Below are 16,292 nucleotides of genomic sequence, written 5' to 3'. Positions count from 1 at the left end.
AGTCCTTTCATTCCCACTCATACCACTTTCAGCTGAATTGATCATGGATGGAAGAGCCTACCTTTTTGAAATGTATAGCAGAGATGTGTAGGTTGCTTGTAAAAAACATCTTGTTCAAATATTTAAAAATGTAATTAGTTTTAGGTTGTGCCTCATTTTCACTTATATAACGTGAAATGGTTTATTATTGAGAAATCTACAATCTGTCATTCTTTACAGTGGCAGTGATGGGAAGCAGGGGTCACAGACACAGATAGAGCCATTTTACACCTACATCTTCTGAGTTTTTATATGCATTGTTGATAAAAAAAATAATAAAATCTAAAAAAAAAAAAACGTTTTACTATGTATCTCTCCACCATGAATGTATTTAAAATTCCTTTTCAGCTCAACATCTTATATCAAAACATCTGTTTCCTATCATCAACGCTTTGAACAATTCTAACTTAGGTAATTTCTCTAGAGCAACATTTCACTTTAAACCACTCTGAATGTCTTTGTTGTTGTTCTTTTAAAGGATCGGTATCTGTATCGGTATCGGCATATTAGCACTGGCATTACTTGTTATCGGATCGAAAATAAAATCAGTGGTATTGCTCTGATCCACTGACCTCCCCTAGGAAACAACAGTAAAGCAAGCAAGCCACAGAAACAACGTGACGTTCTCCGGTCATGCCGCGCAGCAGCCAATAAGAAGAGGGCATGGGCGTGGCGTTCTGAGCTTAAGAGAGGGCGTCTTGCTGCTGTAAATATACGGACAACAGTCTGAATAGCAGTTACAGCAAAGGTAAGAAATGAGGTCGGATTGTTTAGTGTTGGTTTCTCAGACTATATGTATTTAACACGGTCTGTAGTACATGACTTTCGTGCTCTGTCAGTCACATTTTAATGCTTGGTTATTAGTCAAGACGACTTAATAACGTTAAGCGCGCAGGTTAGTTGTCGCATAAACGCGCAGATCCTAACCTGCCGCTAACCACTAACCTACGTATACCTACGTATGTAAATCTCCTGACAGGAGAATCGCAGGTGGATAGGTGGTCTTTTCTTTGGAAAAGTACACCCTGTTCTTGTTGACAGTCGGCCATAACTCCTACACCCCCAGGCCGACTCGTCTCCGGCTGTATTGTCCTCCGTTATGCTACCCAGCTTTCTTAGCGCGAGCACGCGATGTTTTTGTTAGCCTTTTTGTTTGTCTGCTTACAAATAACGTAATCTTTACATAGTGTGGGCAGTTTGATAGGCATTTTTCGTTCCAAAGTGAAATAACTACTTTGTATATCTCACGCTGTGAACAGAATAAGAGATAGAGATGTTGGGCTTCATCCTAATATATGAACTTGTGTACTAACGAGAACTCCTAGCTAGTGCGTATAATTTCGTGGCGACCCGGCCTTTGCGCACTAGCTAAGCGTTCTTATTAGTACACAAGTACGTTTATTGGAACGCACCTTAATTTTCCATCTACACAGCAGTAACACCAGTGCTGATTTTTATCTGCACGAAATGTAGGCCTTTCCTGTTTTAACGTATTTCAAGCAGAGAGTAAAATTTACACGTTAAGACTATGGCTTTACACGTGAAATGTGATTTAAAACACTAAAGGGTGATTTTTATTGCATGGTTGTAATTAATTAGGAGATTACACGATGAGACATCAAAAAGACGTGATCTAGAGTAATACATATATACCCTTAAATTGAAGTCAACAAAAAATGATAAATACCTAACTGTGGCTTTAATTAATCAAAGCCTTGTTTTCCCTGACGTGGCTTCCTGACGTGGTTTTATTACTCATGTTGTAAAGCTGGCTTAGTTATTTCAGCAAGGGGTAGGTCTAAAAACATTAATGGTACATTTTGCTGATTGCTTTTCCTTTTTCTTATAGGATCAACCAACCATGGGGAAGTCACTTTTCTGCTTGCCAAAACAAAAATCCGAGGGCCATGAGGATCTAACACCGAAGGAGCCTGAGTCGGATCCAGAAAAGGACAAGGACAGGAACGATATTTCACAGTTCCCATATGTTGAATTTACAGGCAGGGACAGTGTCACTTGTCCCACTTGTCAAGGCACAGGAAGAATACCGAGAGGTAAGAATTCATCTGCCGTCAGTTCTTGTTTACTGTTAACTCGAGGTGCACTTGCACAGTTGTTTATTAAATGACCACCATGAAGCTTGTGTAGTAGATAGACCACATTAAGTTGATGTATTGAATGAATTGATTTATGCTCCCAACTCAAAGTAACACTTAAAACAGCTGTTTTAAGTTGCAGAACGCCAGAACAGAATGCCAATGATATTTTTAGTACCAAGATAATACTTACATGGTACCTATTAGGGTGCCTATAATTTTGTGAATGACAAAGAGAGCAGCTAAGCATTTTAAACCTAATTCCTGGTATGTTTTCTTTTTCTGCTTAGAACAAGAAAACCAGCTTGTTGCTTTGATCCCATACAGTGACCAAAGACTGAGGCCAAGACGAACGTAAGTCTGTTCATGTGTGGCACGCGCTTTTCAAAAATGTTTTTTAACTTAATGAAAATTGTTGTTCTGTTTTAAGGTGTGTAGCTCATTTATGACTGCAGTTACTTCAGTCATGTCATATAACTTTCTGTAGCCATCCTTTGTACAAGTTAACTCATTTACAGCCATGCTGACCATGGGCTGGACTTTGACTTATGGGTTGGTGCACCAATCATATTCCCGGCCAATATATTTGTATAGTGACAGGTTTTAATCCATTTGATTATTTGATGATAACATTTTTGCATCACAATTCCTGAGAGTGTTATGGGAAAAACATGCATCAGCTGAGTCTTTATAATCTCTTTTCAGTGTAATTCAGCTATATTATACTCCAGTTACCTTGCTGAAAGATCAATCTGACTCTAATTAGGACTCTTGTATTCTTGCAGAAAGCTGTATGTATGTTTGTCAGTCCTGATGTGCCTCCTGCTTTCTGGCCTGGCTGTCTTCTTCCTGTTCCCCCGTACCATTGATGTCTCTTACATTGGCGTGAAGTCTTCATATGTCACTTTTGATACAGATAATCGAATCGTCTATCTCAACATCACAGTAAGATCTTATATCTGTATGTCTGTAAGTTAGTGAATGATGCTGTTTTAAAACCTTCACCTGAAACACTGGCCCACAGAGGAGTAATCAGTTCGCTGGATTAACTTTAAGGCTGGGTTTACACAGTGAAACTTCCACGCAACTTTAGTTGTTCGAAATCTACATGTGAATAAATTGCACATCCTGCAACCCCTTTTGAAACTCACTCACAACAGGTGCAAGTATTTTAACTTCATGGAACAAGACATACTGTCAAACAAAAAAAGTCAAATATTTAACAAAGAATCGTACAAAGACAAAATTCACACGTACTTATTTAAAAAAAAGTTAAGATTAAAAAAAATACAAAAAATGATAAAAATAGAACAATAATAAAAATGCTGCAAATATGTAAATAATACCTTGTGGATGTTAAATTGTTGCGTGGGATTGGCTACATGTTGCATGAAACTAGTTGCATGAAACTTTCACCCTGTAGCTATAGCCAGCCTAATTTGACTCAGTCATGACAAATAGGCATTTAAAACTGTTTGATATGGTAAGTTATATTTAAAGAATCTGTGTTTGTTTTTCTTTCTTTAGAACACTCTCAACATCACTAACAACAACTACTACCCAGTACAAGTGGCAAACATCACAGCACAGGTGCAGTTCTATAAGACAGTGATTGGAAAATCTCTCATGAGCAACGTGACCACTATTGTGCCCCTGGATATGCAACAGGTACGTTATGAGTGATGGTGTATTAATGTCATATTTCAGTTGTCATAAGTTTTACATCGATTTTGTTCCATATATCCATGCATACGTGATCTTAATATACGATCACTGACCTTTTCTAGTCTGCGTTAGTGTGCTTTTCAGCAAACAATCATAAATGGAAAAAAAAAACACTACTGGTTTGAGCGTTACAGCCTGCTTTTCAAAGATTAAAGTTAAGCATTGCTTACAGCCTGCTGTTAATGCACACCTAGCTACAGTTGGCTAGTATGATCTTGCACAAGAAATGGCATATTTTGGAATAAAAACATGGTAGTTATCAAGTAGTTTCCATCTGTCATGATTGTCGATGATGTTGGACAGTTTAAATGTCCAAAAACATGCCATCAGTGACGTTAAGATGCACAAAAGTAACTATACTGGTACCTCATCTCCTGAATCAGCCACAGTATGTTGTCCATCTTCAAAACATTTTGTAGCAGCGAGGTACCTGTGGTAGTGCTTGTTAAAGTGATAATGCTGTTCAGCAGCCTTCCAGACATGGAATGGCTTCCCTCACAAATGTGAATGGTAGATTTTTACATTGTTATTACATCAGTCTTTAAAAACAAAAAACACACATAGCTGCACTAAACATCTTTAGGCTACTTCACACTGGTTAGCTGATGCTTTTTATTAATTTAAGCATTTTATAAGATGTAAACACACAATGTATTAGACCTATAGCAAAAGCTATCATGCCAACAACTACCAAACCACACCAAAACAAGGTTAAGTTGCAAGTGTCTAACCAGAAAGCCTGTTGTTCACCTGTTTAAGCAGGCACAGAAAATAGCATGGTAACACATGGCCGCGATGGCTTGGGCATCTCTGTAGCAGTACTAGATAACCTGGATGTTAGAAAGCAATTTTTGTTTTTAGCAAAGTTTTAATCTTGGAACAAAAAGCTGTTTTTTGTTCATTGTGTACAAACAAAAGAAACATAAAAGTCCCTATAGTATGTTGTAATATCTTAAGAGTTATTGTATGTTAAGAGTAACTGTAAGTCTTTCTGGCATCAGATGTCGAAGTCTTCACTTCCTGGTTATGGATGTGACATGAATGCAGCCACTGCTTTCATGCTATGCTAGATAAGATTAGGGAGTGCCTTTGAATGCTGCTTTTCAGATCCTATTCAGAGTAAGTCATCAGCCCAATTAACTCTTAGTCAACATGAAACTGTGATAACAGTAGAATGTACACTGGAGAAGCACAGTAGATATGGATGTTCCAGACATAATTTCTCACCAGGTTTATAGTAACAAAACTGGTTAATTATTTCACTATCCACTTGTGTAAATTCTAATAATAAATACACAATAAAAATGTTTATTGACTGTTTATGAATAAGCTGAACTTTTCAATGTTGAGAAATTGAAATGTGTTTCCCCCAACATCTCCTTTTGTGCTATGAGGCTTTTAAACAAACACAAAAAACGGAGTAATGTGGTATAGAGTTGTATAGTTATAGTAGTGTTTTTCCTCAGCAAATGACCTTTGAGTTTCTAAAGTGCTCCCTTTTCCTGTAGCATGTGACTTTCTAATCAGACATCTGAGTGTTGTGTAAATACTGTGAGTAACATTAAAAATTAATATCTGTTCTGAATTTCTGTCTGTTCCTGTTAAGGTTGACTTCTCTGTTCCTACTGTCATAGCCAATGAGATGAGCTACATCTTGTAAGTATTCTTTAGTTCTGACTTGTGTCTATTAAGCTATATGTACTGATATGTTGCGTGTGTTAAAAATTGTCTTTGTTTTTCAGTGACTTCTGCACCATGCAGTCCATAAAAGTGCACAATATTGTGGTCATGATGCAGTAAGTGGCGATTATTTGTCTATTAGCAGTTACTTTGGGGAAAAATATATGGCTAGGAGGTCATTGCTGAAATTTGTAGACTACAAATCATTAGTACTAAGTAACACATAAGCATCAGGGTCAGGTTATTTTGTATGTTCTGAGTTGTCAAATATGCTCCTAAAGATTTGCAGTGATGCCATGAAAGAACCATGTTTAGTTCACTAAAACATTTCAGTGGATGGTTCTTGTAAATGAAATATGTGATCGTGAAGAAATTTTCCAAAGTTATAATATGATGGTTCTGTACTAATTAAAGACTTTTGCTAGAACCATACATCCAAGCCAAGAACCTGTTAGGAACAGTGTGCCTCATTCCCCAACCACTCATAAGAAGAAATGTCTACTTTGAAACTCATGCAGTTTTCACAAAAGATTCTGACATTCTCCAGTGTTTTCTTATTTGGGATTTGTTCTTTGGTTAGAACGGAAGCTACACACAAGAGCACCAAGGTGCGAACAATTCTGTTTAAGAACACGTCATAAATCTGATGTAGACTTTGTTAGGACATTTTTCAAAAACAGATGTAAGAAAAAAGAGATATTGGTGAATGAGGCCCATTTTTATTTTAAGTGTGTATGTTGTTCAGGCTAAATCTTGGGCTTCATGATAAATTAGCTTCCATGATACACATACTGTAAAGAGCTGCAATGACAGACACCTAATGAGTGTTTCTCTGTGTTGGGATTGAACCCTGGTCTCTCATGCGGGGGATGAGTAACTTAACCATTCAGCTAAACAGTTAATTACAAAACACACATACACAACTCGAGACCTACTTCATCCTGAACTACAAGCCCGATTGCTCTTACACCCAGTATTTTAAGTGTTTGAGGCAGTAATGGCTACTGTCACAGCATATTTAATAACAAAACAAAGTTGTTAGCATGTTAGTATTTCGTGTCTTTTATTTTGCACAATAGTGAATGGTGCTGTTGTAGTTCAGTATTTTGATGTGTGGCTATGGGTGAGGCAGTTTAGATTTCTGTACTTGTCACATCCAGTCAGAGGCAAAATAATTTTATAATAATTTATCGTTTCTCATATCGTCATCCTGATCCCACATCCCACAGCTTTAGCGAACGTTGCATTTGATGTCCAAATTGTGCAGCCCTTGTTGTATCTACAGGTACCTGTGGCGTGCTGCGTCCAATAATTTTAAACTATTGTCTGCAATGAAGCTGCATACAACACTGCCAAATTCAGCGACTACCAGCACTGTTCAGTTTCTCGAAGTGCCAAAGCACGCTACTCAGCATTTTGTTTTTACTGCGTTAAACTCTCAGCCAGGCCACAAAAGGCTTGCAATTTACATAAAGGCAGTCAGTCTAAAATCTTTAAAGATAAATGCTACTCATCTGTTACCTCAGCTAACCTTGCAGTCCTAGTCACATTGTTTTTTTCACCATGTATCTGAGTGTAAAATCAACTTGGGCTTAATCTTTATTGGTGTTCTCACTGTAACACATTTTGTTTGAGATTGCTAGGTTTTGTATCTGGTATTTTTTTGCACCTGGTACTCATGTTCACAGTTTTTAATAGTACCTCTCAGGCCACTCAGGCTTTTTGTCAGTCTAAACTTCATCAGAGTAAATTTCGTCAGTCTAAACTTCGTCAGTCTAAACTTGTCAAACCAAAGGAACCAGTGTGTTGGTGAATGAGGAATGTTGTTTATTTATTTAGTGTAGAAACTCCTACCTTTGTACTTGGGTTTATTCTTTCTTCACGTTCTTGTGTGCTCTGACTGTGCCCTTTAGGATGACTGTGACCACCGTGTACTTTGGGCATGCCGAGCAGATATCTCAGGAGAGATACCTGTATGTGGACTGCGGCTCGAACACCACCAGCCTCAATGGACATATGATGGTGATCCAGTGACCCTCTTCCCCCTGAAACCAAACCCACTGACTTACTAGGAGTCCTGCCCTGATCAATTTTATGTGCCCATGCATGGTGATGTCAGGAAGACTGCAAGGTTTCAGTCAGAAGGTTCTCATTATTAACTTATCAGAGCAGGCTTCAGGGTTATGTTTGGGAGATAGAAGCATGGTAGGAACTGCAATATATGCCATAGAGTGCATTAGAGAAATATCCCTAGTGACTTGTTGGTCCACTACTCCTTAACATTCTTCACCTACTTTATCCAAGAAGAGTCTTGAGCTGTAAAGAAAGGAGTTTTGCTTTGAACAAATCATACACATGCAAAATGTATTGCCAGTTATGGACTGCAATCATAAACCAATATGCTTCAGTCATGAACCACTATCATTTTTCTGAACTCTACACAGAACTGACATGTACAGAGAATAAAAATTCAATTAGATTTCTAAAGCAAGTGTAGAAGCCCATTTCCAGGCACAGCTATGAGTTTTTATGAAATGTAAACTGCCTTTAGTGAAATACATTGGCGCATTAGAAATAAAGGCATTTTATATTTTATATATATTTTTACACACATTTCTTTAATGTAAAAAGCCTTTAGTTTTAAAGGCATAAACAGAAACAGACATACATGTTTTAGTGACATGTTAAAGACGTTAATTTTGTAAGATAAAAATCTTCAGCTGCCATCCTGCTCGTGTTGTCATAGTGAATTCATCTGTTGTAACTGTATATAGGACATGTGTGGTATTCTGAGTGATTTTTAAGTCCACGTCGTTTGTGAAGAGAATCTACAGACAAATGTTTGACTCTTTGTGTCAGTGTCAGTTTTCCAGGATGGTCTGTTCTGTTTACAATAAAGTCATGAACTACAGGTTGGTTCATACTAGTGTGGTATGAATGAATGCTTTTGATTTGTGTTTGTCATTTGTGTAATTTGATCTGTGATAAGAATTTCATGAATCAGTTTAAGTAATTATGCACTATGAAGTACTATTAAGTAGCTATACACCATATGCAGCACCAAAAAATATGTGGCCAGCTGACCATCACACCTATATGTGTTTATTGGACGTCACATAACGAAACCGTGGGCCTTACAATGGAGTTCTTCCCTCTGTGCAGACATAGCAGCCTCCACTCTTCTGGAACAGCTATCCACAACGTTTTGGAGTGCATCTGTGGTAGTTTGTTCCCATTGAGAGCATTTGTGAGGTCAGGCATTGATGTTGGATGAGAAAGACTGGCTTGCATTCGATATTCCAGTTTATCCCAGACGTATTCAGTGAGGTTGAGGTCAGAGATCTGTGCGCTGGAGTTCCCCCACACCAGACTTGTAAATTGTCTAAAATGTCTGTGTATGCTGTAGGCCCAAACCCTTAAAAACAACCCCGACCCATTATCCTTCCTCCACCAAACTTTATAGTTGATACCATAAATTCTAGTAGGTAACGTTCACCTGCTATTCGCCAGACCCAGATCTGTCTATCAGAGTGCCATGTAATGAATTGTGATTCATTACTCCACTGCACAAGAGTCCAATGGTAGTGTAATGTACACTTCTCCAGCCAACACTTGGTTTTGTGCATAGTGATCTTAGGCTTGTGTGCAGCTGCTCGGCCATGGAAACTCATTTTGCAAAGCTTCTGACACACAGTTGAGCCGATGTTGCTTTCAGACACAGTTTGGAACTCTGAACTGAGTGACGCAACAGAATACAGACAGTTTTTACACTTCAGCACTCCGCAGCCTTGTGAGTTTGCGTGGTCTTCCACTTCATGGCTAAGCTGTTGTTGCTCCTAGATTCCATTTCACAGCAATAGCACTTCCAGTTGACCAGGGATGATCTTGCAGGGCAGAAATTTCACAAACTGACTTACAGCAAAGGTGGCATGATATGACTGCTACATCTAAAGTCACTGAGCTCTTAAATATGACTCATTCTACTGCCAATGTTTGTCTATGGAGATTGCATGGCTGCACTTGATTTTATACACCTATTAACAGTAGGTGTGGCTGAAACACCTGAACTCTGTAGTTAGGAGGGGTGTCCATATAGTTTTGACCATATAATGTATGTGATAGTAGTTTCAGAGTTTATCTTATAAATGGATAATTTCCAAAGCTTTGTTTTCCTTTAGAACTCCTATTTAATGAGAAACAAACCTCACTTCTTTGGAAGGGGAAGGTTTATGTACATAAAGCACTATTTCTTTAAAGAAATTCCAAAACATGGGGGAAAATGCTTTATTCCACTGTTGGACATTCTGGACTGTAGTCTCCTTACATGTCTACCACAAAAACGCTCACAAAAAGACTGCATTGGCTTTGAACATGAGCAGAGAACAGTTATGCTCTATTTTTTTCCAACAGAATTTCATTGCTCTATTGTTTTGTAATTGTTTTCCATCTGACAGACAAAAAACAAGGAAACCTGCATATAATTAGGAAACAAATGTACTGAATTTACAATACAGGATTATGGAAAAAGCATCCATAAACATTGAATTCAGAGTCTATTAGAAATACCACCCCCCCCCCTACTTTCATATAAATCACGCATTTCAACAAGTCTTGTGTCACATCAGTGTTTATTACCAGTCACAAGTTTTGGAACAACAGTGAAGACACCAAAATAAAAACATGCGGAACTGACGAAATTAAAGCTATCTTATTTTTTATTTTTCACCCTAGCTCCTCCTGTGCCTTGAAGCATCTTCTTAGCATTCTTTTAAGCAGCTTCATGAGGAGACTCCAGGGATGTTTTTCCAGCACGACTGTAGACGTGCCTTGTGCTGAATGTGCTCCATATGTTGAGTACTTGCTCTAGCGAAATCTAATTAAAGTGCAAACGACACAATTTGTGATAACAGAGAGCAGGAGAAGCAAGAGAGATCCTTCAATACTTCCAGTATACATTTTCATACATATATATATATATATATATGTGTGTGTGTGTGTGTGTGTGTGTGTATGTATGTATGTATAAAACCTGACATCCTCACAAATAAAAAAATGGAGCCTGCATGGTGTGCAGAGGTGTGGTGCAAGTACGACTTGTACTCACAAGATGGCGCCATTGTACTGACACTCTGCATAGAGTTAAATAGGAGTGTCACTATGGACCAGCAAAAATAAACGACATGTTTAAGTTTGTTTGTAATTTATGGCCTTTAAGCTAGACAAATGTCAATTATACATGACAATGAACCAAAAACCTTAAAATAAAATGCAACGTTTAGCAAAATAAAGCATTTTTTTTCTAACAATATAAAAATTGACTGTAAGCAATTACATATATCTATAGCATTACTTTAGATCTACCTAAATATGTATAAAAATGCCTAGACCAGGTTTTCATATTTCTGGTCCTGGATTATCACTGTGATTATGAAAGTGAAAAGCTACTAGTGTTTTGTCTTAAAACTACCTGTTAGCTGTATGTGATGTAGTTACTCAGTTATAATCCCCATATCAGTATCACTGAAATCAACAGAAAATGCTGTATCAGAAATCAGAGGGAGAAAAGTAGACAAATTGGATCCAATACTGTAAAATGTCTTATATGATGTGTTGTTGTTAGCTGTGTGTTTCTTCCTGTGGGTTAGTCGAGATGTTTGAGCATGATAGACTACTTTTAGATGCTCATCTTAAATGAAGTGCTTCAATTAAAGGCAAATAGTTGTATTAAAAAGTGTGAGATCAGTATCGGCTTTCAGTACCAGTACTGCTATCTGAAAAAGAAGAAAGAAGATATCACGCTGTCTCTAATTGTGAAGTGGTTTGTCTGACACATGTTAAGCCTAGACCTGGATTAATTTTATGCTGAGAGCAGATGTTCTTTGTTCAGCGAATATTCTTCACATTTATACAATAGCCCATATGCTACATTTTAAAGAGGCCATTTGCTTTCTTTTCTTTTTCTTTTTCTTCTTTTCTTTTCTTTTTTCTTTTCTTTTCTTTTCTTTTCTTTTCCCTTATAACACTTCTGTAAGTTTATGTATCAAAAACATACATAAACCTCTTAATACATGACCATTTTCCCACCTCTCTTTATTACAGTGTTTTACGTTACTGTGACTTTTATATTGTCCAAAAAATATATATCTCTAATTTTCTACATCATTTGAGCACAGCAGTTGTCCTTTCATATTATCTGAGAATTTCATGATCAACAGAACAGTAGAAATGCTTCAAAATTGCTTGAAATATAAACTCATTTCATTAGCTTACATAAAAAGTAAAGAAAGTTTTTGGCTTCTTCTGCAAAGTTCCCGTTTTGAATTTTTTTGTTTGTTTGTTTGTTTGTTTGTTTTGGACAGCAACAGTATGTAAATGACCTCTGTTCTGATTGGTTGCCCTGTATCGTGTTTCATTCAAAAAGCAGTCTAGGTTCAAACACTCTTTATAACTTCAGTGTGAATGGGCAGGGGCTAAACTGCTGTAGGCTAAATAGGCAGATATACTTAAATGTGTTGGTATTCATGATATCACAGAAACAAATTAAATACAGAATACAGCTGTTTTCTCAGCTTAGTTTCCATGTATGGACTGTATGGGGTGGGGAATGAATATACTTTGAAACAATGCTTCCATACCATATCAAACTCTTTTATTTAAAAAGAAACAAGTGACAAAAATTCAGTTTTCCATGATATGGGCCCTTTAATGTGGCTGTAGCTGTGTCAGTGGGCCAGCTATTTACATGCTGAAATGCAGTGCATTGCATGTCTCTTGAGGAAAGGACTATGCACATCTGTTGAAGCCATTAGAGAAGTTCCTCACTTCCTCTGCCAGTTTTAAGAGAAATGCCTATTCTGGTTGCACTTTATGGGACCCCTGAAACAACAGCCAGTGGTTATAACCATTTCCAGGATGAATGATTATCCATATACAGTCATTCTGTCTGCTTTGACACAATATTTGTGAACAGCCTAATTTGTATTCTCAGTGGATTTTTCCAGCAGTATTTAAAAATAGTGTTTTGACTTTGAAGACTTTGCAGCAAATAAGACTTTATAGAACTATGACGATTATTGAGAAATAGTGTCAAAAGGATCATTATAAGATGGAACAATCACACTTTCTATAACAGTTAACTAGTCTTTAATACATGATGCAAGAATATTGGATGCAGACAGTTTGGCCTTTGACTGAGAGAAGGAAATGGGTCAGCAGTGGTCTGAAAACATTGAGTTGTACTTGGGTTGGGGGGAATAATTTGGTGCACATCTGGAGAAACCATTTCCTTACATCTGGGAATGTGATACTTTACAATGAGACTGTGAAAGTTTCATGACTATACTCCTGTTTTTGTGGACAGAAACTCATAGAGATATAAAGTTTATCATCACTGTTAGCCTTTACATTAATTTTAGGTATAAGAATCTTTTCATTAAATGCTAATGACATTATTTATATTAGGGTATCATTTATGTAATGTATTTCTGAGATGGAAAGATCTTAAATAGAGGCATGAACACAAATGCACATCCTACCAACCCACCAACAGTAGATCTATATACACTGTCTTACTTTTGATGAAAATAACCATCACTTCTTTGTTATGTTTCCCTCTCTTTCTCTCTGTTCAGACTTTCCCAGCTGCTGCTTTGTACTTTTTCTCCTCTGTCCAGCAGGGGTGCTGTGGAGTGGGGTGGAATATGCAGGGACTAGTTCACAGCTCCTGGAGCTTCACTCTTCTCAGTTGCCTGTGTGAGTGTGCATATGAGACCATTCCTGACCATGCTCAGCCATTCGTCCACCCTGTTACGGACACAGCTCCTGCTGGCCACTCTGGCCCTGTTGGCCGGTGTGTGCCTGGGCCGGTCAGATGCGCCCCGTGGGGTCTCCCTGCCTTTCGTCTTCGACCTCAAAGCAGTATGTGATCCTCCCTGTAAACACGCTGGAATCTGCATCCGAAACAACACCTGCTTCTGCTCACGGGGATATGAGGGAGAGACCTGCCAGTATGGTGAAGTTTCCATGTTGTTTACTTATTTAAAGAATGTGGGAGGTCAGGAGTTTTTGTATGTGTATGTACAAATGCATCAGATTTCCATTGTGATCCTCTCTGAGGAACAAGCTTAACAGTTTAAAGTGAAGTACAGTGATCCTGTTCTCTTTTAGACTGACATGTTTTCTAAGGAGCTAAACTGAACAGAAACGCTTGTTGATTTCAGCAAACTGCTACCCGAAGTGTAAAAACGGGGGTGAATGTCTTCGACCTGGGAAATGCAGATGTCCTCCAGGATTTGGGGGAAAATACTGTCACAAAGGTATTTGGATATAAGTCTAAACCTTGTTTTTCCTAATACTTTTCATTGTATATTTGTAAATGAAGAATTTTGTTTCAAAGACCATAGACCATTTTCAAGAATTTCCTTTTTTCATGATATACGTAGCTGGGAGTGGGCTTACACATACAAGAAATATAAAAGCTATATTACGATAAATATCACTTTAATTAGAAAAATAATGTTTTTTTCATTATACATCAGCTGCTATTCTTTTCAAAAACTCCTTATGTCCTAAATTATAGTTAGATATACAGTATTTTGGAATGAAATGTTGAAATGTATATTTCTAAATGTAGTGATGCTTGAGGGGAGGGATTTATCATTTACAGCAGACATAAGAAAAAGAAAAATGAGAGTGGGGGAGCAGTGAGAGGGTAAGGGGTGGGGGTAGATAGGATTGTAAATTGAGTGTTTGGGTTAACAGTGATGTGTGATGGCGGCTGCTGGAACGGTGGGGACTGCACTGCTGTGAATGGAGAAGCCAAGTGCATCTGTCCATCCAGCTGGACTGGCTCCAGATGTCAGGAGGGTATGATGACGTTATCTACTAATGTATTCAAACCACACACGCACACACATTCACACAGTTTCAGGAATAAATCAATATCATTTAGTTTATGCAGTTCACTGTAGTTTTAGTGATGAGTTTTAGTGATGAACCCTGATGCACATCTTGAAACATTTCCTCAGAATGCCCCATTATGGGGTCCAAATTAATTGTCCAGATCGGTGATTAATGACTACATGATGTTTTGAGCATGTGTTCTTTTTTTTCTACAGCGATTTGTCCACAGGGCTGCAGGAATGGGGGCAGCTGTGTGGCTCCAGGAATCTGCAGCTGCCCAGAGGGATGGCTAGGGGGAGCCTGTCACACAGGTCAGATCACATAAACATTGCATAAACTCTGACAATGACTGTATATAGTCATTATGTTTTGTGATGTTAGCTAGAACAATGATTCAAACCCACTTAAAAGGCCCATATTCTACATTTTTATTCTATTTATTTTTATCCCTTGTAATATTCATGTGGGTTTAAATACCAAAGCAGCCATAATTCGTTCTTACATGAGCATTTTCAAACAACTGTGAATCCTATAGAATTAAACAGGCTGTTTTTGTTATTTGTTGCTGTGTCATTCAGACTGATGTACAATTGTGTGCAAAAGTTTGAACCTGTCAAATTACATGTTTGGTTGATTTTCTAAGTGAAAATAAGTTAACACATCCTCTACAGACAACACACTGAAATATGGCATCTTTCTGCAAATTTTTGTGCACAGTTTCTATTTATTTGCAGAGGCTACATGTTTTATTTTTTTCCTCAATATGTTAAATTCAACAAATACACAGTAACTGTGTTAAATGTGCAGAAGTGTGTTCTTTGCAGAGGATGTGTTCCTTTGTTTTTACTAACAAAGGAACACATCCTCTGCATACAACTTTTGCATACAACTGTGTGTAAATGATCTATGTTGTGTCTGGCTGCCCTGTATTGTGCCTCAATGTGACTTTAGTGTGAATGGGCAGAGCTAAACTGCTGTACACTGAGGAGATAGACAAATGTGAATGTGTTGGTTTTCTTTACATCACAAAAACAATTAATTCAAAACTAGGTTGTGTGTAGCTTAATTTCCATAAATTAACTGTATGGGCTGATGAGTGAACAGTACGATTTGAAAATGTTTATGTACTGCAGCAAACTTTTATTTAAAACTTTCATTTTCCATGATATGGGCAGAACATTTTTTGCTGAATTAGTGCTGCATTTAGCCAATCAAAACAGATCTCAGAGCAGCAGCAGGCAGAGTAACACATTTTAACAGCTGTCTCCCCCCCACAGCTGTGTGCAAGAAGCCGTGTCTGAATGGGGGGAAGTGTGTGTCTCCTGACACCTGTCGCTGTCGTGCTCCATTCTCCGGCCCCCAGTGTGAGGAGAAGAAAAAGCTCTTCTAACCTCAGCACAGTCACTCACACACCAGGACTGGAGCCTCTTCGAAATGGTGCTATTATATTGTGCTTGTTCATTAGACTATGTGACTGATGTTTTACTTATTATGTGTTTACATTTACTGGACTTATTATGTCAATTGGTACAAAATACGCTGTGTAATTGATGATTTCCTGTACTTCATGGTAACTAAAAAACTGTGAGACTGTGAGTGTGTGCGTGAGAGAGTTCATTTGGAGATTTATTGACCACTGCACTCAGAACTATTTTAATGTACTATATCATTACTGGCAGAATAAAACCTCCTATCTCCAAAAAGGTAGACCTAAACAACCTCCTTCAATTTTAATGGAAGTCAACAGTTATTCCAAGGCATTTTGGGCCATTTCTACTGGACTATTCATCATGAAATTTTGACACAATATAAAGGGCAGCTGGCAATTTCAGATTATGCCAAAAATGAAAA

At 37.8% G+C, this 16,292-nt stretch overlaps 2 protein-coding genes across 2 annotated transcripts; both read left to right on the top strand.

Moving 5' to 3' along the window:
• Positions 1–674: 674 nt before the first annotated feature.
• Positions 675–8,451, top strand: tmem106ba (transmembrane protein 106Ba). The gene is made up of 8 exons (XM_036564014.1): positions 675–787; positions 1,889–2,093; positions 2,426–2,489; positions 2,921–3,080; positions 3,663–3,803; positions 5,467–5,516; positions 5,603–5,656; positions 7,454–8,451. Exons 2-8 carry the CDS (start codon positions 1,901–1,903, stop codon positions 7,572–7,574), a joined length of 783 nt encoding a protein of 260 aa, XP_036419907.1. The 5' UTR covers positions 675–787; positions 1,889–1,900; the 3' UTR covers positions 7,575–8,451.
• Positions 8,452–13,209: 4,758 nt separating this feature from the next.
• On the top strand, positions 13,210–15,908 carry LOC118796692 (von Willebrand factor D and EGF domains). The gene is made up of 5 exons (XM_036555728.1): positions 13,210–13,551; positions 13,760–13,855; positions 14,301–14,405; positions 14,657–14,752; positions 15,719–15,908. Exons 1-5 carry the CDS (start codon positions 13,305–13,307, stop codon positions 15,829–15,831), a joined length of 657 nt encoding a protein of 218 aa, XP_036411621.1. The 5' UTR covers positions 13,210–13,304; the 3' UTR covers positions 15,832–15,908.
• Positions 15,909–16,292: the final 384 nt, after the last annotated feature.

This window comes from Colossoma macropomum, unplaced genomic scaffold (genome assembly GCF_904425465.1).
Source record: "Colossoma macropomum unplaced genomic scaffold, Colossoma_macropomum, whole genome shotgun sequence".
NCBI lineage: Eukaryota > Metazoa > Chordata > Actinopteri > Characiformes > Serrasalmidae > Colossoma > Colossoma macropomum.
Note: the sequence above shows the minus strand (reverse complement) of the source record. Positions and strands in the feature narration are given on the sequence as shown.

Excerpts from the sequence above, each read along its gene's own strand:
- LOC118796692 (XM_036555728.1), top strand. The coding sequence starts at position 13,305 with ATGAGACCATTCCTGACCATGCTCAGCCATTCGTCCACCCTGTTACGG. Across the intron at positions 13,552-13,759 it reads GGGAGAGACCTGCCAGTATG|CAAACTGCTACCCGAAGTGT; the intron begins GTGAAGTTTCCA and ends TGTTGATTTCAG. Across the intron at positions 13,856-14,300 it reads GGGAAAATACTGTCACAAAG|TGATGTGTGATGGCGGCTGC; the intron begins GTATTTGGATAT and ends TTGGGTTAACAG.
- tmem106ba (XM_036564014.1), top strand. The coding sequence starts at position 1,901 with ATGGGGAAGTCACTTTTCTGCTTGCCAAAACAAAAATCCGAGGGCCAT. Across the intron at positions 3,081-3,662 it reads TCGTCTATCTCAACATCACA|AACACTCTCAACATCACTAA; the intron begins GTAAGATCTTAT and ends TTCTTTCTTTAG. Across the intron at positions 5,517-5,602 it reads AATGAGATGAGCTACATCTT|TGACTTCTGCACCATGCAGT; the intron begins GTAAGTATTCTT and ends TTTGTTTTTCAG.